Consider the following 25,895-nt stretch of genomic DNA (forward strand, 5'->3'; position numbering starts at 1 on the left):
ATAGTGAATTCCAGGCTGGCCTGAGAGTATATAAGGAGACCCCTATCTCGAAAAACAAAGACAGAAAAAGTCCAATGATAAGAAAAACTGTCACTGTAAAAAATAGGTAGATTATCAATCTGGCACCTTTGCAATTATATTGATTGTACAAAAAATGAGCATTATCAGCTGAACTTTATAACTATTTATAAAGGAAAGTTAGTATTAGACATGTATATCGCACTTTATCCTCCGCCTCATGTTAATGGTGATGAATGCATGCTCTGTTTTTAACTCTCAGAATGAATGGTACTCAAAAGACCCAGGAACCAATATATATTGCCATCCAGTTTACTTGTACAGTAAAGCCGTTACCATTATCTGTCTTTAACTGGCAGAGGCACCTTTTTTTGTTTTTTAATTTTTTTTGTCGGTCATGGGGCTTGAACTCTGGGCCTGGGTGCTGTCCCTCAGCTCTTCAGCTCAAGGCAAGCACTCTACTTGAGCTACAGCACCACTTCCAGTTTTCTGGTGGTTTATTGGAGATAGGAGTCTCACGGTCTTTCCTGCCTGGGCTGGCTTTGAACCGCGATCCTCAGATCTCAGCCTCCTGAGTAGCTAGGATTACAGGAGTGAGCCACCAGCGCCTGGCTATGAGGCAGAGGCACCTTTTTTCTTCACAGAACCTTCTCCTTTTGCTCATCGTGACCATAGAAAGGTCATTCGGTCCAATAATGGCTTCTCATTTGGTGTAGAAATCTGACAAAAGCTTTGCAGCTGTGAAATGGAACTCATTTTAAAATTAACCTATTGTAAATCTTTAATGATTGAAAAATTCTGCAATTTGCTATGATTTGTGGTTTGTGCTGCATCTAGAATAACAAGCAGTAGATATGATACCAGCCAGAATCATGTGCATTTGGAAAATAATAAAAGTAAATTTGCCAGATACTGAGCTTAGTTTAAGACAACATCATCCCCTTTGCTCTTCATCAGTCAGATATCACATTGTCTCCAACTTACAGAGTATTCCAAGTGGAATTCAGTACTTGAAGATACTTACTAGTTTATTATGCAAGAAGCAAAATTGGCCATAAGTTTTTTTCTGCTGTTGTCTCCTGTAATACATTTTTATCCCAGAACCTAGATTCATAGCCAAAAAGGGGGGTGGGGTGGGGATAGGTTTTTTTTTCCCACAAAAATTTAAAATTTGAGTTTTTTTGCAGTGCTAGGAATCAACAGTGCCCCTTGCCACGCCCATACCCAATAATTTTAGTTTAATAAACAAAATTACCTCTGCCTATATGCACATTCTTAAACTCTCACTTCCCACATCTAGAAATCTCCTTGTATCTGTGTGTGTGCGTGTGTATGTGCCCACATACACACACTTGTCTTAGGGCTTGAACTTGGCCTGGGCACTTTATGTGAGCTTCTTGAGCCACAGCTCCACTTCTGGCTTTTGGGAGTAATTTATTAGAGATAGCAGTCTCATAGATTTTCCTGTTCCAGCTGGCTTCTAACCACAATCTTCAGATCTCAGTCTCTTGAGTGGCTAGGATTATTAGATATGAGCCACCAGTGCCTGGCTCTTTGGATTTTTATATATATTTAACTAGATATTATATTAGAGATCCTAGTAGGGATGCAGTATATTTATTCACCCCTTTCTATTAAACCATGATTAAATTACTTAACTCCTCTGCCTGTTTTTCTGTATGCAAAATGGGGATACTATTAATACCTATTTTGTAGGTTGATTGTGAGGATTATATAAACTAATTTGTGTGAAACACTTGAAACACTACTTAATTCCAACTAAAAAAGTGTTTAGTAATAATTACTACACAGTCAGATTGAAAGCTATTAAATTGAAATCTAACAATTTGCAGATAATAGATGTAAAAGAAAGATGGTAAGATAATGTAAAGGAAATTGTAGATAAGAAAATAAATAAGGAACTATGTTATCATTTAGTACATTTTATAATGGGAAGCCATGGATATGAGTGGATTTGCTGGTTTATTTTTAAATTTACGTATTAAGTTTATTTTAACTTACATTTAAAATTTGCACACAATAAATTTGTTCCTTTTAGGGTGCAATTCTTGTCTAACACTGCTGAAATAAACATACAAAACTGTTTTCTTTTTCTTTTTCTTTTGCCAGTCCTGGGCCTTGGGCTCTGGCCCTGGGCACTGTCCTTGAACTCCTTTTGCTCAAGGCTAGTACTCTACCACTGGAGCCTCATTGCTACTTTCTGTAATTTAATTTTTCTTTAATTTTTCTGTAATTTATTGGACTGTCCTGTCTTGGTTGGCTTTGAACCATGGTTCTCAGATCTTAGTCACCTGAGTAGCTGAGATTACAGGTATGGTTACCCCTAAAAAATTTCCATATAATATTTTATTAGTTGAGTTTCTAGCTTTGAAACCCTACCACAGAGATTGTAGGCATAGCTCAGTTGGTGGAGGACTAGCCAATGAACACAAATATCAGACATCAAGTTTAAGCCCCAGTCTTGGACCAAAAACCCAAACCAAACCCAATAACTGTTTTCATTTTTTGATTCTGTAAATTTGCCTTTTCTTTAGCTTTTAAAATCTTCTTTAATTTAGCACAATGCATTTGAAACTGTTCACCATTTGAAGGTGGTTTCCAGTTCTAGTTCTAAATGATTATAAGTAAAACTGCTATAAACATTTATATGAACATTTGATTTCATTTTTCTTTAGTAACACTTAGGAATGAGATTGATGGCTCTTAGAGTAGTTGTAGGTTTAACTTTCTAAAAAAATAAAACTGCCAAACTTTTCTAAGATGGCTGTGCCATTTTATATATTTTATATCCTGATGTAATGTTTGAGAGATCTATTGATTTGTATATTGTCAGCACTTGTTTTCCCAATGCCAGAATGTCTTGGTAACTTTTTTATATTGTCTTTTTTTTTGGTCGGTCGTGGGGCTTGAATTCTGGACTTGGGCGCTATCCCTGCACTCTTCAGCTCAAGGCGAGCGCTCTACCGCTTGAGCTACAGCGCCACTTCCGATTTTCTAGTGGTTTTTATTGGAGATAAGAGTCTCTCGGACTTTTCCTGCCTGGGCTGGCTTTGAACCGTGCTCCTCAGATCTCAGCCCCCTGAGTAGCTAGGATTACAGGTGTGAGCCACCGGCACCCGGCTTATATTAAGTCTTGAAGTCCATATCTCTTCTCCAACCAACTCTTTCAGAGTTGTTTTGATTATTCTAGTTCTTCTGGTGCTTCATATAATATTCTTGGACTTTTAGAATCAGGTTGTCAGTATGAAATATTCTAGGCAGGTACATACCTGCCATTTCAACCCTCAGGAAACTGAGACAGGAGGATTGCAAGTTTGAGTCTAGCCTAGGCAACATAGTGAAACTCTGACAAAAGGAAAATCTGTTGGAATTTTGCTTGTGTCTTTGTTGAATCTGTAGGTCACTTTTGAGACAAATTTATATCTTAGCATTGAATCTTCCAGTTCATGAGTATAGTATATCTCTCCATTTATGAAAATCCCTAATTTCTTTTTTCTGTACTTCTCAGCATATTGCATAGATGCTGCAATTTTTTAGATTTATTTTTTAGATTACTTTATAGTTTTAGTGTTATTATAAGTGACTATAATTGTTCAGTAGTACCTGTTCATATTGGCATATAGGAGTACATTTGGGCAAGGTATTGTGGCACATGCCTTGAATGTTGATGCAAGAAGATAAGGCAGGACTGCTCAAGGACAGTCTGAGCTTTCTCAAAAAGAAGGGAGGGGAGGGAAGGAGGAAGATGTTTGGTGTAAGTGTCAATATATTCTGTATCTATGTTTTTTCTACATGCATTCTATTTTTGTATATATTTTACCCATTTTTCTACATATAAATTATAATTATGATAATTATAATTATTTATAAACACTTAAGCCAGATGTCCTCCTCTCTTCATCCCTTCCTCTTTTTCCTCCTTTTTTTTTTTTTCAGTCTTTTATATTACTTATCCCAGACTGGCCTTGAATTTATTACTTTGCTTCACAAGTGTTAGAATTCCAGGTGTGTAACACCACATCCAGCTATACGTGTATTTAATACCCTTGTATCCTACAACCATGTTAGTTTTAGTTTGCAGAGCCTCCTTACAGATGCTTTCTATATAGGTAATGTCCTCTCTGAAGAGAACTTATTTTCCTTTTTCTAACTTCTATATATTTTTTTCTCTTAGGCATAGGAATGCCTTGATTGGATTTAAATTTTTCAAAAGTAAATCTGGCACAATATAAAAATTATACAAAAATGATACCATAGGGAAATGTAAAATGAGAGAAATTTGGAAATTCTTGCAGGAATCTGAGATACATTGATGGCCCAGACTATGTACCTTTTTTAAAAAGGTTAGGGGAAACAAATAGACATATTGAAAATGTATTTGGAAGTACACTTGGTAGGCTTAAACTTGAGAGACTAAGAAAGAGAAAGGGATTTGGGTCACCCAGATTTCTTTCATTAAGAAGTAGGTGAATGGAGTTACCATTTTTGAGATGAAGAAATGATAGAAGAAACAGATTTAGATGATTAAAATTTAACTTTGAACATGTTAGCTAGAAGCCTTTGGAACATTCAAATAAAGTTTTCTGTAGGGAATTGGGTATGGCTTAGAGTTAGAGTACTTGCCTAACATTGTCAAGGAACTGGTTTGATCCCTAGCCCCAATGAGCTAAAAGAAAAAACAGGGGCTGGGAGGGTGGCCTAGTGGTAGAGTGCTTGCCTTGCATACACGAGGCCCTGGGTTTGCTTCCTCAGCAACACATAGCAGAAAAAGCCGGAAGTGACACTGTGGCTCAAGTGGTAGCTAGCCTTGAGCTGAAGAGCTCAGGGACAGTGCCCAGGCCCAGAGTTCAGGCTCCATGACCAACCAGAAAAAAAAAAAAAATCAGCTAAAATATATACAATGGATGTGTATTTATAGAAGACTATATAGTGTACAAAAGGAATTTGGAGAAAAAAACGTACAGAGGTATTTCTGTGCTGAGGGGCTGCTTTTGTACCTCAGTACCAAGATCACGATACATGTAAATAAAATGCCTTTGGATATATTGTTAAACATTATCCAAAATATGGGTCCTTCTTCATTCCTACTTGCTCCTCTACATTCTCTCTTCCTTTCTTCTTCCCCTTTCTAAACTGGCTTTTCATCATTTTGTAAATTTTAAATATCTTCCTAGACTACCCCACCTAAAATTTTCTCTCAGTGACATACAGTTTCCTTCATAGACCTTGTCCTAAGTTATTCTCTGTCTTTCTCAAGACTTCTTTATGAAGTACAAATATTTACCTACACTGTCATACTGTTAGCTCACCAGTTCACAACCTGTGTCTGACAAGTAGCTGCTCATTATTTAAAAAAAAAAAAATGAGTCTAGGGCTCAGAAAACTTGGCAAGGGTTAAGATTTTGGAGTTAGCCCTATACAGGTGTTACTTAAAGCTGCAGAGGTAAATGAGATTGCTGGGGGGGGGGGGACAGTAAAAGCTATAAGGACTTCAGAAGTTGGCAAAGAAACCTATGAAGGAGTAGCAAGGATAGAGGGGGAGCAACATGGTATGCCAGAAGCCGAGAAAAAAGAAAGTATTTCAGGAGGTTGTTAACTGTGCAAGTCAAGTCAGTGCTGAGGATTAGATAAGTCCATTTGACTTTACGGCATAGAGATAGATCATGTATAAACTCAGCAAAAGTTTTATTGAAGTAAAAAAAGTAGAAGGTATGTTGGAATAGAGGATGATGCTCATCATCATAAATGTGGAGTAGGAGAATATCAGGTTTGTAAAATGTTACTGTCCTGCACAGCTCTCTTGGGGTTAATTCTGTAAGTCAGCTAATACTCACATATACTCATATAGGTATTTAGTAACTCAGAGTATTTTATAACTTGGTATTTAACTAAATCATTTGTTTCCATTTTGGAATAGGGAGTTTGAAACTTAAATTCAGAATGGGTGAGAAAAACTTGTTTTAGAAATTATTTTAGAATTGTATACTGTGGAGCATTGCTTTGGTTGTCTCTGCCTTTTCAAGGCAGCTTAGAGTCTAAACACACTGGCTGCTGCAGTGACACTGCACACCATGACTGCAAGAGTATCTTTGTGTTCCATATAACTGTCTTTTTGCACTTACGTGGGCCAAGATTTCTGTACCATATTTTAGCCACAATCTGTACAGGAAAATGACTTTGTTTGTTCCATTCTACATTCAGTTTCCAGAGTACCAGGTCTGTAATAACTTGGGGAATGGAATAACTATGGCATTATAGCCTTGGATAGGAAGGCCTGTATTTGAATCTTGACTATTCGAGAGATTATTTTAACAACTCAACCTTGGTCTTCATGCCTATAAAGTGGTACTAATATAATTCTTACCCTTTAAGACTGTGGTTCAAATAAGAGTATAAATGTAGGATGCATGATATCTACTCAGGGCTCAGTTAGGTATGTTCTTGATATTTATTTACATAAAATTAATCCTACTGTTTCAGAATGGCTGATAATGCTTGCTCAGTAAAAAAAAAAAAAAAGTAGGGGGGCATGGGTATGAGGAAATCTTGGTATTTCCCTTTGCTCTGCCTTTTTTTCATTGTCACAAGGGGGAAATGCCATCTTTACTACCACAGTAGCAAAGATGTGTAATGTTTCACCTGCACCATCAGCAGCCAGCAGTAGAGTATGTGAATGCATTATGTTCATTGGCATGGTGAATGGAACATGTTTAAGCCTTAAAATCTTGCTTTGTGTTGGAGAGGGAACAAAGTAGATGTAGGCAGAAGAAGGCTTAGAAGTAGCTGTGGCTGGCTGGTTGTGTTGAGGGTCTAACTGAGAGTGTCATGTGAGCTGGCAAGTGTTCCACCCCTAAGCTACATCTTTAATCCTGCTTACTTGATCAGCAGTCAGCATTACTGCTTGATTGAAAAGCTGAGGCTAAAGATACCCTGGTATTTAATTAACCCCTAAATGTCTACTGTAGTGGATCTATGAAGTTGATGTTGAAGCCAAAGGTAGGTAACAGAATTAGTATATCATGATGAGAGAGTAGAAGCAAAGGTTTATGAGAACACTTCTCAGGAAAGCTCTGGAGAGCTGAGCATTAAGTGAATGTTGCTGCTGCTACATTTGGAGTTGGAGACAGACTTTCATTCTCTGCTTTTCCTTCTCTGCCTCTCTCCTTTCCTTCCAATAGCACTTTGAAAAAGTTATTTATTTTCTTTTGACTTGAAGGACATAATAAAATAACAAATCATTTTTAATATAGCCCCTCGGTTGTGGGCCTTGAACTCAGGGCCTGGGCGCTGTCCCTCAGCTCTTCAGCTCAAGGCTAGCGCTCTACCACTTGAGCTACAGCACCACTTCTGGTTTTCTTGTGGTTTAATGGAGATAAGAGTTTCATAGACTTTCCTGCCAGGGCTGGTTTTGAACCACGATCTTCAGATCTCAGCCTCCTGAGTAGCTAGAGATAAGAGTTTCATAGACTTTCCTGCCAGGGCTGGTTTTGAACCACGATCTTCAGATCTCAGCCTCCTGAGTAGCTAGGATACAGGCATGAGCCACCGGTGCTCTGCGTAAATGTTTAGTTCTTATGAAAACTATTGATACTACAACCTTGACAAACCTTACACTGCCTTCAATCCTTTCTTTAGCATGAGAGTGCTAAATCTATAACATAAACTTAGAAATGACCTTTTCTAACACTTAATCTAACACTTCTAATAGTAAATTTCCTTTTTCCTCCTTCCCCCCCTCTCTCCCTACCTCTCTCCCCCTCTCTGTCCCTCTCTCTCCCTCTCCCTCTCCTTCCCTCTCTCTCCTTCTCCCTCCCTCCCTTCTCCCCACCCCCCACATATATACACAGATGTGAGGTGCTTGGGTTCATCCCTGAGCTTCAACTCAGGGCCTGGGCACTGTCCTTGAGCTTCTTTTGCTCAAAGCTATGCTCTACCACTTGAGCACAACTTTACTTCCAGCGTTTTTGGTACTTAATTAGAGATAAGAGTCTCTTGGATCCGGGTACCAGTGGCTCACACCTTTAATTCTAGCTACTCAGGAGTCTGAGATCTGAGGATTGCAGTTCAAAGCCAGCCAAGACAGAGAAGTACTGGTAAGACTTTTTTTTTTTTTTTTACCCAGTCCTGGAGCTTGATCTTAGGCCTGGGCACTGTCTTTGAGCTTCTTTTGCTCAAGGCTAGCACTGTACCACTTGAGCCCCAGTAACACTTCTGGCTTTTAATGTTTATGTGGTACTGAGTCTTGAACCCAGGGTTTCATGCATGCTAGGCAGGCACTCTACTACTAAGCCACATTCCCAGCCCTGGTGAGACTTTTATATCCAGTTAATCTCTCAAAATTGGAAGAAGAGCTGTGGCTCAAAGTGGGGGAGCACTAGCCTTGAATAAAATAGCTGAGGGACAGTGCCCAGTCCCTGAGTTCAAGCCTCACAACTGACAAAAAGAAAAAACAAAGAAGAGTGTCTCATGGACTCGCCTGCCTAGCTGGCTTTGAACCACAGTCCTCAGATCTCAGCCTTCTTAGTAGCTAGGATTACAGTCATGAGCCACTAGCACCTGATAAAAAGTTAAATTTTGACCAAAGCAATTGGTAACACTACTTTTGTAGCATAGCTCAGACTGTTAAAATAGGAATTTTGTTTTTTAAAATACCTTGGAGAGGGTTCCATGGAAAAATGTAGAAAAGACACAAGATAGAAAGACAGCCAAACTGAGAACTCCCGAGGCCAAAATTGAAACAGTCTAAAGAGCACAATAAATGAAGGCAGTGTTTAATTATAAACTAAGAAATAAAATACATATTCATGAGTCCATACTGATATAAATGAATAAGCAATTAAATGAGGGAGAAGGGGCAGGTCTGTCTTACAGAAGTCCAGATGAGAAATGTTCAAGGGAGGGAAGACAGAAAATTCTGTTGGGACACCACACTAATAATTATTTTAAGCCAGGTCCATGGATAAATGCTAAACTCAGTGAACTAAAGTTCGAGCATCAGGATATTTGCATAGCCTCAGTCTGTCTTCCTTCTATGCTAGCTGGTTTTTGTTTGTTTTGGTGTTGTTTTGACACATACCCTGTTACCTCGGTTTGCCTGGAGCTCACTATGTTGCCCTTTCTGAAACTGAACTTGTGATCTTCCTATGTCAGTCTCCCGAGCACTAAGATTACAGTCATGTGTCACTGGCACATATATAGGAATAGCTTTAATGAATGTCTTCCAGGATATGGAGTTCTATGAGTAGGGCTGGGCACTCATAACTAAGACTCATAACCAAGAGAGTATGAAAAGTAAAAACACAAGTAAATTTATAGTAGAGAAACCTGACAAACACTACCCTCACCAATTAATCAGAGTTAACATGACCAGACATGCTCCCAGAGAAGATAAAAGCAAATCTATAACTGTCTAACTTGTTAGCTTCAAAAATACCGAAGAAAATCTGTGAAACCATCATAGATTGGAAAAGATTAATGTGATGTGCTAGTTAAATGCAATATGGTTTTCTAGATGGTCTTAGTGTAGAGAAACTATAAAGCCTTTACTTCTATTGTTTTGTACAATGTCAATTTGTTAGAATTGATAAATGTAATAAATAACATATAAGCACTAGAAGAGAGTGGCTAAAGGAAATACAGCAGTTCTACTATATAATTTTTCTGTTAATCTAAAATTACTTAGAAATTACAAGTTAATCTCAGCACTTGGGAGATGGAGGCAGGAGGAACTTGAATTTGAGGTCAGCCTGGGCTCCATAAGGGAGACTGTCTCAGAAAACCAATCAATAACATACATACATACATATGCACGCACATACTTGCATACATACACATATATACATACAAACAATATATATAAAAGCAAAAAGAATAAAAGTTAAACAGGAAAAGAAAGCATCCTCTACTCTGCCAGAGTAGGCAAAGGTGTGTTTCTGTCCCTGGATGTGGAAGTGCAGTAGTAAATGCTCCTGTCTGCTTGGTGCATGTGCTAGGTCCAATTCCCCCTGCCAGTCTCCTCACCCAGATCATTGGCCTACTTAAACAATATTAAGTTGATATTGCATGTGGGGTATTTCAATATAAAATACAGTGTTGTTTAGCTTATTTCAAAAGCTATAAAACTTCCATTAATTCAATGTAATTATGGGTACAGATGTGAAATACTGATTTGTAAATACCTTATTCTTTTTACACTGAAGCTCTCATTAACTCAACAGTTGATTATAGAAGACCAAGTAATGTTCTGTTTTACTAAATAATAATATGTAATAAGCTGGGATGATTATTGTCAAATTAACAAACTAGAATATGGATATTGAAATTACATTTCTCCACTGTAGGCCAAATATTCTTTCAGTGTGTCCATTAGTAAAAATTGTTTTTAGTTTGTGCACATATAGGACATATGCTCTTTTTATCAGATAAATATATTTTGCCATCTAACCAAATGAATACTTTGGAATATAACTGGTGTGATAAGTAAAGAATATGTTCAGAACAGTTTCTCAGTGTCATTGCTTGTCCAAACTACTACAATAGACCATTAATAATACTACTTAATTGTTGTACTCAGATGGAGCAACACATCATGTATAACAATTCTGAAACTGAGAACCCAAGAATGATGAGCTATGTGATAAAGACTTACCATAATTGCTATCCAGTGAAAGTACAGACTGAACATTGTTGACTAGCAAGCAAGCATATTCTTGTAAGATACATATGATAAAATTTTCTTGACAGCTGTTCTTAAAGTGTACCTTTTCATGTCAGCATAATTCCTTTAGTGGTTTTACTTTGAAACTTAAAAAAATCGAGTTAAGTTTCCTTCAAATAGAAGTCAATCATAGAAACAGATACGAAAGTTGGTGTGATTATTGATAAGAAGACTCTCTCTTTTTTGGGGGGAGGGGTCTGGTCGTGGGGCCTGAACTCTAGGTCTGGGCGCTGTCCCTCAGCTCTTCAGCTCAAGGCTAACGAGGCTAACGCTCCACCACAGCGCCACTTCCGGCTTTTTTCTTTTCATTTTGCTTATGTGGTGCTGAGGAATCAAACCCAGGGCCTCGTGCATGCAAGGCAAGCACTCTACCACTGAGCCACCTTTCCAGCCCAAGAAGACTCTCTCTTAAACTCCCAATGTGATTTTTTTTTCAGTAATAGAAAAACAATTCTAGAATATATATGGAAAATCACAGGACCCAAAATAGTTAAGAAAGAATAAGGTTGGAGGTCTCCTGATTTGAAAACATACTATAAAAGAGCAATAACTTAGATAACATACTTAATTACTGGTGTGGAGGCAGACCAGATAGATTATAGAAACTGACAACGATTATCTGAAAACAAAAACTAGACAGCTGAGAGTGATGGTACACTTTGGGAGACTGAAGTAGGTAGATGGTGAATTTGAGGTCATCCAGGGCTACAAAAAAATAAAAAAGCTTGTCTCTAAAACAACATAGAAAGGACAGATAGACCAAGGAAAGAGAGTAGAAAAAAAGGATTACAGCAGACTTTATAATTCTCATCAAACAATCAACAAAATTTTAAAAAGCAACCTGCAAAATGGGGGGGGGGTAAGTATTGTAAATCTTAGGTCTGATAAGATGGTAATACCTGGGATGGGTAATAAATGTCTACAACTTAGGGGGGGAAAAGCTAGGCTCTGATGGCTCATGCTTGTAATCTTAGCTACTCAGGAGGCTGAGATCTGAGGATCTCAGTGTGAGGCCAGCCTGGGTAGGAAAGTCTGTGAGATCCTTATCTCCAGTTACACACACAGAGTCAGAAGTAGAGCTGTGGCTCAAGTGGCAGAGTGCTAGCCTTGAGCAAAAAAGCTCAGGGACAATGCTCAGTCCCTGAGTTCAGCATCAATAAAAGAAGAAGGAGCTCCTGTCTCATACTGCAGCATAAATGAACCTCAAGAACATTATATTGAGTGAAGTAGACTGGTCACAAAAGGACAACTACTATATGATTCTTCTCATTTTTGAAGTATCTAATTTAGTCAAAAGTCATTAAAACAAAATAGAAAAGTGGGTTAGCAAGGCCTAGGTCAAGGAGGCACCTGGTATTTAGTGGCTAAAGAGTTGTGTTACAAGATGAAAAAAAACAGCTAGAGATCTGTTGTACAACAATGCAAATATGCCTAACGGGGCTGAACTGTACAGCTAAAAATGGTTAAGATGATAAAATTCTTTTTACCCTGGCTTAGGATATGTTTCATTGCTTAGTTTTATATTGACTTACCAATTTTACTGATTACTGTGAGCCAGAAACTTTGATTTATTATCCTTCTACGGACCCAGCAAATTGAGACATCCATTAACTATTTCAGAAATTAAGAAATGGAGACTTTGAAAGATTTGCAAATTTATTTCTGTTAATACTTTCCAGATAGCATAACTCCCACAGTGGCTACCTCATTGAATAAGTTGCCCATTGTTTGGATATAAAGAAGGAATTGGAAGAGAAAGAGAGTCCCTATGATAAGTATGTAAGGCAGAATGGTTGAGACTAGACTGATGATTCTTTGCTAAGTGGGCTGTACATTAACAGGGAGGTCTATTCTAGGGCCACTGGAGATATTGGACCTGTAGATTTGGTAAAAATGTAAATCATCAAGATGAATATCATACTCATTAAAGAAAAAGGAATACGGTTTGAAAGTTTTTATGAAGCTATGTACTACCTAATCTTGAATTGAAAGCATCTTTTAAAAATGCACATCTCTTCATATTCCTAGGTGGTAGTGAATATGTGGATAGGAAAATGAGTGTTTCAAATAATGCTAATGAAGTTAAATGATTGCAATCTACCATATATTGTGAGGCAAAGTTGTTAGCTGTGAAAGACGAGGACAGAATTAAAATATTACCATGACTGGCATTTGATTTGAAAACTGCGAAGATAAGCTTGGGTTCCTTTTTATGAAAACCATCCTCATAGCCCAATAGAATATCTTTTAAAAGGTTCTGTGGTTTCCATGGATACTCGGAGCTTTGATAAAGTTGTAATCCATATTCAATCATCCAAGGCAAAGAAACCTACCAACTGAAGTCAAAAGTTGTCTCATCTCTAAATTCATAGTTTGGGAGGTAGAAAGGGTAAGTAGAGTAAAGATTAGAATCCTGGGTAATTACACTGATTGAAAGCAAAATATTTAGGAGACATGTTGCCTGGATTTGAGCCTAATGTTTACTGCTTAGGTACATTTTTTTTTGTCTGAGTGTAAGAAAGAGGATTGCTTAGGTTTTGACATAGGAATTTAGGATGGTGAGGCCTTCTGAAAGTTGAAACCTGGGCAATATCCTCAATTGCTGAAAGCCAGAAAGACAGAGGCACTGTTGGAGGCATTGGTCTCCATGGTAACATATTTGCATTTGGCCCAGCAGTGGCTGCTTTCTGCTTAGCTTCTTTTAATTGCTATATATTGACAGCCATTTTCACAACTGCAAAATGTCAGGTAAACAAATGTGCAAGGGAGTATATATCATGTCTGTAGGCTTGATCCCATGCTCTGGATGACACACAGCTCTGAAGGAAGAGTCGCCTAGGTGGCTTGGGTATTTCCTAATGTGTCTGTCACATACTGGAAGCAAAAACTGTTCAAATGACTTAAATATTTTGCTCAATTCTCTTTTAAAACAGGTGACAAAAGAGCTCAAACAATATGACAACAAAATTATAGAATGCAAATTTGAGAACAACAGCTGGGTCTTTATGAGACAGAGAACAGACAAAAGTTTTCCTAATGCCTACAACACAGCCATGGGTGAGTAGGACAATGTAATAATGATTGTGGCATTGTACACCAGAAGTTACCCCAAATGTGCTGCCTGTGCTGCTCTGCCTGATGGAGCAGAGTGATTTGGACCCCACCCTTGTTGATAGAAATGATTTTCTGTCAGATCTGAACCCTGTTTGGCTCCAGCCAGTTTACATTCTCCCCTCTTAAGGTGGTAGGCGGGTGCTAGGCACATAAAAGAGAGTGTTAAAGAGCAGAGCGCTGGGCTATGTACAAGTTGCATTTATTGAACAACAAAACAGAAGCCAGGATCATTTCAGATCTATTCAAAACCATAAAAACCATTGTTTGCCAGATGGTTTAAAAAAAATTAGCAGGGAAAATGTAATTTCCAGCTTCCAAAATAGCTTACAAACAATGGAGAACAAAGTAAATGAAAACCATTTTAAAAACACAAAAATTGCTATGCTATCCTTCAGAGTAATCTTTGGGTACAAGTGGAATGCTTTGAGAATACAGAGCAGTTAAGTTTTTTCATGATGAACAATGCAAATTGACTGAAGTTTATAAGCTATACTACTGGGAGTACCAATTGATGCATTTTTAGTGGACCTGGAAACAGGTAAAAGACAAAATGAAGATTAAGAGAGAAAGTGAAGTGGAGGTGTGACTCAAGTGGAAGAACATCAGCCTTAAACAATAAAGGAAGAGTGCAAGATCTTGAGTTCAAGCCCCAGTACCGCCGTGCGCGCACGCGCGCACACACACACACACACACACACGTAATAGAATTACGTATTTTTAGAGTGTTTCAGTTAGTGATGATGATACAATAAGCTTGTGAGAAAATTTAGAAAGGGCCAATTCAGGGCTGGGAAGGTGGCTTAGTGGTAGAGCGCTTGCCTTGCATGCATGAGGCCCTGGGTTCAATTCCTCAGCACCACATAAGCAAAAAGAAAAAAGCCAGAAGTGGCGCTGTGGCTCAAGTGGTAGAGCGCTAGCCTTGAGCTGAAGAGCTGAGGGACAGCGCCCAGGCCCAGAGTTCAGGCCCACGACTGGACCCAAAAAAAAAAAAAAAAAAGAAAGGGCCAATTCAAGTTTTTCAGCTTAAAAGTTTACTGTTGTCCACTTAGTGGTTCTTATTGAGAGGAACATCTGTGCTTGGACAAGATGAATTTATTTCAAAAGTAGGAATGATAAAGCCTGTGTGTGTGTGTGTGTGTGTTTATGTGTATGTGTGTTTCTCCCCAAAATCGAATAAATGAGGATTGTTTCTGAATTTCCTATTTTTTCTTTCTTTTCCTTTTCCTTTTCCTTTTTCTTTTTCTTTTTCTCTTTTGTTTTTTTTTTCTTTTCCTGTTTCTTTTTTCTTTGTCCAAGACTGGGACTTGAATTTGGTATCTGACACTTTTGCTCATTGTCTGGCACTCTACCACCTGAGCCATACCTCCAGCCTCGTAAATTTTGATTGCTCAGGAAATGCTTTATTTCTTCTTAGGAAATTTTATTGTATGTATTTCTGACTATAAAGGTAAGTCATGGAAGTAAAGTGGCACACACCGCCTGCTGCAGGAGCAAGGCCAATGCTGGGCAGGCATTGCACTTCTGAGAGCAGGTTGTAGTTGGACATGGACTCCAGTGTAGACCAGTACACTCTTCTAGATCCTAGAAAAAGTTGTGGAGTAGAAAACTGTATTGGAGACACATTATTACTCAAGTATTTAAAGGTCTGGTTTACAATTCTGCAGTCCAGAGTAGCCATGAAAAAAGCACTTGCCTTGGGGAAGGGAGAAGATCAGTTTGAGAAGAAGCCTGTCATGTAGTGGCACAGTTAGCATACCAGCATAGGAACCATCTCCTAGCCTGTGCTGAGTCACGTGTCCTCATTAGCTCTCACATGTGGTACTTCTTTTGTCCACAGCTGTGTGCAACAGCATCTCAAACCCTGTCACCAAGGAGATGCTGTTTGAGTTTATTGACAGATGTGCCGCTGCTTCCCAAGGACAGAAGCGAAAGCATCACCTGGACCCTGACACAGAGCTCATGCCACCGCCGCCCCCCAAAAGGCCGTGCCCCTCAACCTAAGCCCTGCCTCTGACTCAGTCTCACAAGGAAAGATAAGTGAGGAAAATGCTGTCACCCTCCCCCCTTTTTTTTTACAGCCAGAGAAATTGAAAGACAAGTGTGACCTGATGCTGATAGACGTTTGAATTTTGTTTTAAAGGAAGGTGCTGTGGCCAGCCTGTGTACATTTGCTGCATTTGTTCCCTCAGTGCTACAGTACATCATGGACTTAAACACTTAGTTCCATCTGATCAACTCAGCCTTACTTTGTGGAATCTGAAGCTTGAAATATCCAAAGTTTTAAATGAGAAATCAATGAAAGAGAGGCCTTGTTTACAGATGGATAGCCTTTACCTTTAATTTATAAAGTTAAAAATCTGGAACTGTGAGCACATAAAACATTGTACTTTCAGAAGTTGGATTTCAAATTTGGCAGACTGTCAAAATTTGAGAATTTTGTCAATGGTATTAGAAGTTCTTGCTATCAGTTATCATGATTTTTCTTACACTTCTGATATTCCTGTATTCAAAACCAGTGACAAGGTTATAAAGTATTGTGTGAATTTTAAACACAGTGCTTGGTCTGGTTTTTATCATTTTAAGAATTTGTTTTCAAATGTAAAAGTAAAAAGAGAGTAAAGCTTCATTTTTGTGAGTTGCATAGTTTCTTTTAAGAAGTACATTATGTGTCGAATGTTTGGCCTGTAGCATCAGATGTCCAGTGGGTCCAATTTGGTGAAGGTTTTGAGTTACATTACGGAACTTGAGTCTACATCACCATGTTACCGTGTGTTCTCCTGTAGACTTGCCTTCTTTCAAGTGCTAGGGTTACCTCTGATTTACCTCGTTGGTGTCAGCACATGGTAATTAGATTAAAATACACAACTCACCGTGGTGTGTGAGAGAGATACCAAATACAAACAATGTCCCATTAGTTTCATTGGACAAAAGAGCAGAGGAAATGCTAGGGCCCCCTTTGATTCCAAGATAATGTCAGAGGACTAGAATGTGGTCACTAGAACATGCTCTTGTGCTGCCATATAAACGCAGAGGCAAAGACAGAGACATTTGTAGGAGCAAAATATCAAGGAAATCAAGACATTTACTTTCAAAGCCAGAATTCTATCTATATACTATTTTAGGGATGTTATTTCAGTAATACATCTGAATTTCAACATGTTCACTGATAGATAAGGGTATAAAGGGCAGCTAATTGGCCATCTGCCATTATTAAGAAACTATGTCCTGATTGGTTTGTGAAGGAACAGAATTAGCTAACTAAAGGCTAATGTATTTATTTTTAGAGGTACAGGTTTTAAGTATATGTATTTAAAACAAATTTTCATGATCTGAATTTTATATATGTATATGCATATATCTGTAAGTATATGCAACAGTGTATATTCTTCTACTGCATTAGCCAGACATGAAAACCCACATGAGTTACCTAGAAGACTGAAAACCTGACAGGATTTCTATGTCATAGCACAGATAAACCAAAAATGTATTTATATGCACCTGAGTTTTAATGTTTTTAAACAAAGTTTTCTCCTGCAGTACTTTTCTATAAGAAATACTAGAATTGTGCTTGGGCTTTTTTTTTCTTTTTGGTTTGTTGGTCCCAAGTTATGTAATGTGTAATGAATCTATCCAAAATGCTATTTTAATGTTTTTTTTTTTCCTAGAGTGCTTTTGTACATTTGGGAATTAAAAGAGGTCAGACACCTGACTGCCACACTGACAGTTGAAAGGGGAAATTCCCAAGGTTCCATCTGTCTTTTTACAAAGTGAATCTAAAACATGAAAATGCCTATGCAACTCCAAATAGTCCCCACGCAGGCTCAGCTACTCTTCTGTTGGTGTATTCTCGCTTCCAAGCCTGAGCAAAGGCAGAGCCCTTTTGCAGATACACAAGGGAGCTCTGCCAGTGATCTCTTAATAGAGTTAGAATGTTTATGGTAATCGTAACCTTTGAAATGAGTTATGTGGAAAGAGCATCTCAGTTTTAATACACCCAGGTATTGTCTCCTGTCCTTTCTCATTTTAGCAGGACTTAATGTTCTTAAGTTATCCTTTCTTTCTGTTCCAGTGAAATGTAATCGGTGGTGTTAGAAGTAGATCTCAGCCCCCAACACATTGCCATCTGCAGTATCATAGCAAGTCATGTGGACAGTCGGGTGATTGGGGGAGGGGAGCAGAGGAGGCAGAGAGGCAGGACTTGGACATCATAAAGAAAACCCTTCCCTCCACTCACCACATGATGGCTGTTTCTAAGACTATAAAGCTTTTTTTTTTTTTAATAAAAATAAGAAAACTTTGCTCTCCTGAGTTATATGTAAAAAGCTTTTGCTTTTTGTTTAGAAAGAGTGTGGATGACTCCTGCCTGGATGGTTAGTTACATTTGCTTTCTGTGAAATGCTCAGAAATGTCAGAACATTCCTTCTAATTGTGTGTCAGTGTGCATTGTAATAAAACTACTGGTTTAAAATATCAATGTTGTCTACTTTGTTTCACTGGCAGGGCTTTTGTGTCCCTTCTGTTGCTAGCATCAGCTCCTGCTACTCAGCCACACCCAGTGTAGTCCATCTGGTTTTGTTTCATATGAGAGAGAGAGAGAGAGAGGGAGAGAGAGTTAGAAACCTATTTATCTTCCAGAGAACCTGAGAAATTTGATTGACATGGAGGGAGGGTGTTTAAACTTTATTTTCGAGGTCTAGGCTTAATTAACTTTATGATGTTCATATTTTTGTTCCTCTATCTTAGCAGTCTACTATATGAATATTCTGTTAAACTGCTTTAATGTACTTAATTATTTTAGACTTCTCTCTCACAGCAAATATCCTGAAATGATGAAGTAATGGCCTACCAAATGTTCTGTTGGCTATGTAAGTTTTTACATGGAATTTGCCATCTTGGAACAAGGCATATAGTATTTCCTGGCCAAAGTCAACAGAGCCAAATACTCTCAAATGAAAAATCTGATGTTACAGAGAATTCCCTGGCCTAGATAGACCCAGAAATAAATGTGGGCTCTGGTCCAGTGTTCTCTCATTAGTGCCCTTTGTCCCCTGTTTTTCTGTCTATAGAATGGCAATACTGATGATAGCCAGGTGATCAACATTTCTAGTTTTTTGCCATGACTCGGGTACAAACCAATAATATTTTGTAAATCTTCATTACCATAATAACAGTATCCCATGATGGAATATTTGCCAAGAATTAAGACTGTCCCAAATACAGGTGTTTTATGTAGGTAAGTGCCATTACAAAACAGTTTTTAATACTGAGTTGTGAGCTGAAACTCATAGTGGTCTCCTAAACGCTGCTTCTCGGGGAGAAGGTTGCTCTTCCGAACTACTTAATAGATTTCTTAGGGGCTGACAGTGAAAGGCTTTGCATTCCTCCCTCTACTTAAAGATTAAGTTGAGAGTAGGGAAATCTGTACATTTTTAGGGCCTTATTTGACTATTGAACTAAATATGAGTGACTAAGCCACCATGAAGGAAAGTTTTTTCTCATTAAGATGTGAAATTCCAACAGTAATTAGGAAGCAGTAAGTGATTAAATCACACACTGGGCCAGCATTTTCTTGACTGGCATAGTTAGCTGTCAAGTCTGACACTTTGGCAGGTCATCAGCAGCCTTGGCTAACCTGGATGTGTCATTTCCCTCCCCCACCAACCAATATCTGGGTGACTATTGTTCTGAGCAACACAGGATTCCAAGGACCACATGGTTGGGGTCTGCAACCCAACATTCTTTTCTTGGAAAGGCTGTGTGTGTGTGTGTGTGTGTGTGTGTGTGTGTGTGTGTGTGTGTGTGTGTGTGTGTGTGTGTGTGTGTGTGTGTGTGTGTGTGTGTGTGTGTGTCTGTGTGTGTGTCTGTGTGTGTGTCTGTGTGTCTGTGTGTCTGTGTGTGTCTGTGTGTCTGTGTGTGTGTGTGTGTGTGTGTGTGTCCTGGATTCTATGCCTGAGCTTTTTGCTCAAGGCTAGTGCTCTACCACTTGAGCCACCCTCCACTTCCAGTTTTTGTGGAGATAAAACTCTCAGGGACTTTCCTGTGTAGGTTGGCTTTGAACTGCTATCCTCAGATCTCAGCATCGTGAGTAGCTAGGATTACAGGCATGAGCCACAAGCACCTGGCGGAAAGGCATTTTAAAAATAATAATATGGCCATCATTTAATACAGTAAAGAGTCTTAACATTCAAAAAAGAAATAGAACATACTTTACAAGTACAGGCCTTAACATGGAGCACATGCTATGTTATTCATCTCCTTGTCTTAGGGTTCAACATTTCACCCCAGACCAGGGAAACCTTCATTTTGGAGATCACCCCTCAGAGTGTATGGCCACACTAGTGCAGTTGGTCTGTGACTTAGAACTGGCCAGGGGTACATGAAACCCTCAAAGGAACTGTCCTTCTTGATTCCATAACAAGGTCATGTTCATAACCAGAGTTGACCATGGGAAATTTCCTCAAAGGGTTGATAATAGGTTTGATTCTATCGTGCCTTTGTGACAAAAAGTATACAAAGTAAAAAATGTTGGGAAATGCCCGTAGAATGAAACTCTCAGCTACATGAGGAGCAGAGGTAAGCCTGGACAGACATCATATAGAAAACTAGGGCTGGGAAGGTGGCTCAGTGGTAGAGTGCTTGCCTTGCATGCATGAGGCCCTAGGTTTGATTCCTCAGCACCACATAAGCAGAAAAAGCCAGAAGTGGTGCTATGGCTCAAGTGGTAAAGCGCTAGCTTTAAGCTAAAGAGCTGAGGGACAGTGCCCAGGCCCAGAGTTCAAGCCCCACAACTGGCCAAAAAAAACCAAAAACAAAAAAAACTAGAAATTAGTTTTGGTTACAAAACAGATCAACAAAAAGTCACACACTTGCTAACTTGGAACTTGGTACATACAGTCTACTTTTCCTTTCAGTCACAACTGCCAGATTTCTTTCAAAACTTCTACATGCTCCTGTTATTCCCTCTGTTAAGAGCTGGCACATGACAGAGCCCTGGGTGATGTGGTCCTGTTGCTCTAGTTGGTATTTGGCTAGCCTGTAAGGTGTGACTCCCAGTGGTGTGACTCCCAGTGTTTCCCATGGAGTCTGCATGGGTCTCCATGGAGCTGCAGCTGCTTCTACTAGCAGCTTCCTTTCATCTTGCAATCAGGGATCTCTCTTCCTATAAGACATTCTGCTACAGGCCATATTTGTAATGTTCTGTCTTGGTCTTCTCCTCAGGTCATGGGTCTCAAAAGATAACGGGGTGAACTGGATCATCTCTGTGACCATGGCTTGTGGTAATGTAGGTACATAGTACCAATTGTAGCCAGATTCAAATACTCCTTTGTGTCATTGTTACTCCCTGCTTAGCCATATATGAAATTACTCTTTTGTGTGTGTCACTCCAACTTTCTCACCTCTTTTTGAAGAATTTTCATGGCTCGCTCTGATGCGCCTTGTATGTAATCCTGATCAGAAGTACCTTGCCTGTTCTTGGCTTTTATACTGCACACTAATGCTTCTGAGGGAAACTTCTCAGCAGGAAGGATCTTAAGAAAGTGCCCTGATCTTGCTGTGATGTGATCAGAAGGAGGTGTGAGGGAAGTTGTGTTTTTAACCATGCCTTAGATTCTAATGTGGGCTCATTGAACTTGCTGTGTCTTAAACTAGAAGTCTCAGCCTTACCCATTCCTGCCTATTTTCTGATGTTTTCAAACAGAAATCCTTTGGTAAACTGCTGAGGCTTTTTGGCAAGGTTTAAAAATAAACTCCAACTCCTGGTGTCTTCCTGTGAATCAATGCTTTCAAGTGGGAAAGGCAAGTGAAAGATAGTGTTCTGGTTTCTGCAATTGAATGCTCGCATCCAGGATCTAAAGGAATAAGAAACTTCACAGTTTCTGTAGAACTTCTACTCTCCTCTGGAAGCTGTCAGGGGAACATTGTGTGGTTTTGATCTCCAGTATAAACACACAGTGTACTCTGATAACACATGAAGATGTGGGCTGCGGGGACCCCAATCAAATGACACAACGAAAGCTCTCCTGAAAAAAATTGCTTGTGAACGTCTGGTATGTAGGAGAAACTGCGTGCCCAGAAACGTCCGGCACAATAGGATGATGCAAGAGGTGAGCAGTGCTCTTGACCTTGAGGAGTGGGGGGATGAATGGAAAGTGGGTATGTGGACAGTGATCCTGGGGAAAGGTGGATGGTGGCATGTGCGCTGTGTGAAGGAGAGTGCGTGGGAAGATAGTCGTAGCATTCCATCTGAAACCAATAAACCAATCAGCCATCCTTGGCTCCTTGAACTCTGGATCTCTGTAGCTGCTCACTGATTTGTTTGTTCCCGTTTCCTCCAAAACTCCTAAAAGGAGTTGATTGTGATTCCTCACTCCAGGACTTTCCCTCCTAGTGTTTACTGAGCCCATTCCAGCAAGCAGGCGCTCATCTCCATTGTGCTGTCACTGCCACCAGATTCCTCACTGGATCAAACCCACTCTCAACAAACCTGTCAGTGGTCCATTATGCACTCTGTGTGTGTGTGTGTGTGTGTGTGTGTGTGTGTGTGTGTGTGTGTGTGTGTGTGAGAGAGAGAGAGAGAGAGCGCGCTCAGATAGGATGCTATCTCAGCTTTTTCACTCAAGACTGGTGCTCTACCACTTGTGCAATACTCCCTTTTTGGCTTTTTGGTGGTTAATTGGTAATAAAAATGGTATCTGTCTAGGCTGGCTTCAAACCATGATCTTCAGATCTCAGCCTCCTGAGTAGCTAGGATTATTGAAGTAAGCCACCTGTGTCCTCTGCTTTATTATTAGTGTGTGTGTGTGTGTGTGTGTGTGTGTGTGTGTGTGTGTGTGTGCGCGTGCGCGTGCGCGCCGGTCCTGGGGCCAGGATGCAGTCCTTGAGCTTTTTGTGCTCAAGGGTAGTACTCTCCAACTTGATCCACAGCTCCTTGCTTTTTTTGGTGTTTAATTGGAGGTAAGTGCCTCGGACTTTGTTATCTAGGCTGGCTTTGAGCTGTGATCCTCAGTTGTCAGCCTCCTGATAAGTAAGGATTACAGGCATGAGGGAAAGGCACCCAGCTACTTAACTCCTTTTAATGGGAAATTCTGAACATATATAAAATTAAACAATAAAAGGAATTCTCCTTTTCACACAGTAGGCACAGCCCAGTTGTGAATACATACACATGGTTGTTTTAAAACCTGTCGTCCCGCCGGGCGCTGGTGGCTCATGCCTGTAATCCTAGTTACTCAGGAGGCTGAGATCTGAGGATCGTGGTTCAAAGCCAGCCTGGGCAGGAAAGTCTGTGAGACTCTTATCTCCTATAAACCACTAGAAAACTGGAAGTGGTGCTGTGGTTCAAGCGGTAGAGCGCTTGCCTTGAGCTGAAGAGGGCAGGGACAGTGCCTAAGCCCAGAGTTCAAGCCCCACAACTGACCAAACAAAAAAACAAAAAAAGAACTTGTCATCCCATGATAAATTATACAGGACTGATAAATTATACAGGTCTCACACAGTGAGACCAAAGGAGGATATTCTTAGGAGAGGATCACAAAGGCTCAATAGCTATGTACACATGATCATATAAAATGATACCAAAATGATTTCCATGAGATGGAGATGAGGATATTTGTTATTTTTGCTTTTTTTCTCCTTTGTTGCTGTTCTGTTTTTTGTACCTGTTGTGCATGTATGCTTATGTTTCGGAGATGGCAAAGGGGGCCACAGAAAGAGTGGGACAAAGGGTAAACAAATGTAGCAGTGGTACTCACTAGATACTCTGTCGAAAATGAACTATGCAATGTTGGGGTGATCGGGAGGGCAAAACAAAGCGAGGGAAGAGTGATGCTGTTCAGAAAGAAATGTACTCATTACCTGACTTGTGCGACTGTACCCCCTCTGCACATCATCTTTACAGTAACAAAAACACCTCCAGCCTCCTTGTTGCCCACTGCCTGCTCGTGGCTTCCAGGCTGCTCTGCTCTCTTGGTCTCCTTTCCTTTCACCTCTGAGCTGCCTTTCTCAGCCTCCCTCACTGAGTCTCTCCATCTTCCCAGCCTCTAAGTGACTTGAGACCAGTCCACCAGCCTCTGTCCACCGTATGTGGGAACCCAGTGACCTCTGAACTTGATCACCAGCCACACACAACGCTCCCAAGTTACTTTCTAGCCAGGATTGCTCCTGAAGGCTCACCTGACTCCAGCTGACAGCTTGACACCTTCACTCCTAGTCTCAGAGTAGCTGGGACCCGCACCCCAACACTGAGCTTCCCCTTCCTCTTTGTCCCATCTTCCAAAGCTCAAGTTAATAACAGTTGTGTGTTTTCCAGTCACTTCTGACTCATCCTTGACTGAGCTTTCTCACGCTTCGCATTCAACCCATCCACAGATGTTGTCAGCCCTGCCTTCGAAATATAATTGGCATCTGACAGCTGAGGCTGCAGCTCCTCTTCTGCTCAGACTCCTTACTGCTCCCAGCTTCCTTTCTGTCTCCCCTCTATTCTCCTCACTGCCAGCATTATGATTTCCTAGAGCCTGTCTCTCAACTACTCAAAACCTCCCAAAGCCTTCTGCTTTATTCAGCATGAAGTCCTAACTAAAGGCACCCCTGAATTCCCAAGGTTCTACCTCACCCAGCCCCCAGCCACCTCACAACTCCTTCCCATCCCTCAGCTCTGTCTCTTCACACCAGCTCCTTTGCCAGCAAACTCCAACTTAAGCAAAGCTCTTCACCCAGCTAGTCAGAAAGCTCCCAGCCTTGCATTACTGGTCTCCAGATGAGTTTCTTCATCATAGGGTCTTCCTGACCATCCTATGTAACATGCCACTTCCCTGGCCATCTGCCCTCTTCCCCACTTTGCTTTCTACAAGCACTCCTGATCTGGTGTTTCTGTTTGAGTTGTCTGCCTGCCATCTGACTAACTTCTGGAATTTCATTTCCTTCCTTGCTGTATTTCTAGCACCTTGATCAATCTGGCATAATAAACACAGGAGTTTCCTAGAACCCATGATTGTAAGGAGGATTACATGGACAGGCAGGGGGTGTGTTTTAAGGGGCTCCGAATACCTACAAAGCTCAGTTAAGTCTGATCAGTTATCAGGAGCTATTGTAAGCCTTTAAGCAAAGCATTTCTTTGTGGGTAATAATGTGTCCAGGGAGCAGAAGGAAGAAAACCAAGGTGACACAGGCCAACAGGGAGGCTACTGGAATAAACCAGATGAGAGAGCAAAGTCTAGATTAGGGTGACGTGCTCAGAAGGAGAAGGCTTGGGTGTGACCAGCAATCAGGAGGGAAAATTATTGAGATCCAATAATCAGTTGATTACCTTGGAGGTTTTAAGCCTGACTAGAGCAATGGTGGTAACCTTGACAGAAGTGAGAATGAGAGGAAGAGCTGTTTGGGGGCTGGGGAAAAAGGGCTGCTGAGCATACCGGTGGGATTGGTGCTAAGGGGCCAGGAGGGCAGTATACAGGGACAACAGAAAAGTAAACGTGGGGTTTGGGCAATCCCACTGTTGGCAAGGACATCTGTGTGTGTGTGTGTGTGTGTGTATGTGTGTGTGTGTGTGTGCGTGCGCGCGCGCGCGCATGCGCGTGTGCACATGTGCACGTGTGCACACATGCACCAGTACTAGAGCTTAAACTCAACAATCTCACACTCTTGCTTGGCTTTTTTACTCAAGGCTGATGCTGTACTACTACTTGAGACACACCTCCACTTCTGGTTTTCTGGAGATAAAGTCTCTCAAATTTGTCTGCCTGGGCTGGCTTCGACCTGTGATCTTCAGGTCTCAACCTCCTGAGTAGCTAGTATTACAGGTGTAAGCTACCAGCACCTGGCTTTGATAACAAGTTTTAAATTTGGCCACAGGATTGATGTTAAAGCAGTGAGCAGAAGGCATGAGGTAGAAAGAGGATTGAGGATGGAAGAGAAAAATAAGCTAGGTGCTGGCAGCTTATGCCCATAATCCTAGCTACTCAGGAGGCTGAGATCTGAAGATCACAGTTCAAAGCCAGCCCAGGCAGGAAAGTAAGTTAGTGTGGTT

At 40.3% G+C, this 25,895-nt stretch overlaps 1 protein-coding gene across 2 annotated transcripts in view; it reads left to right on the forward strand.

The window, feature by feature from the left end:
- Rngtt (RNA guanylyltransferase and 5'-phosphatase) overlaps nucleotides 1-18,338 on the forward strand; it is a 245,683-nt gene extending 227,345 nt beyond the window's left edge. The window contains exons 15-17 of one of the 2 annotated variants that reach the window (XM_070010861.1): nucleotides 13,690-13,813; nucleotides 15,708-15,907; nucleotides 16,011-18,338. In XM_070010861.1, coding sequence (XP_069866962.1) covers nucleotides 13,690-13,813; nucleotides 15,708-15,871 — 288 coding nt within the window. In that variant the 3' untranslated portion in view covers nucleotides 15,872-15,907; nucleotides 16,011-18,338. Of the gene's footprint in view, nucleotides 1-13,689; nucleotides 13,814-15,707 lie in introns of both variants that reach the window. The other variant, XM_070010862.1, reaches the window with a different exon arrangement.
- The last annotated feature ends 7,557 nt before the right edge of the window (nucleotides 18,339-25,895 follow it).

The sequence above is a fragment of the Dipodomys merriami genome, unplaced genomic scaffold, assembly GCF_024711535.1.
Source record: "Dipodomys merriami isolate MVZ:Mamm:240054 unplaced genomic scaffold, mDipMer1.0.p SCAF_8, whole genome shotgun sequence".
Taxonomy (NCBI): Eukaryota; Metazoa; Chordata; class Mammalia; order Rodentia; family Heteromyidae; genus Dipodomys; species Dipodomys merriami.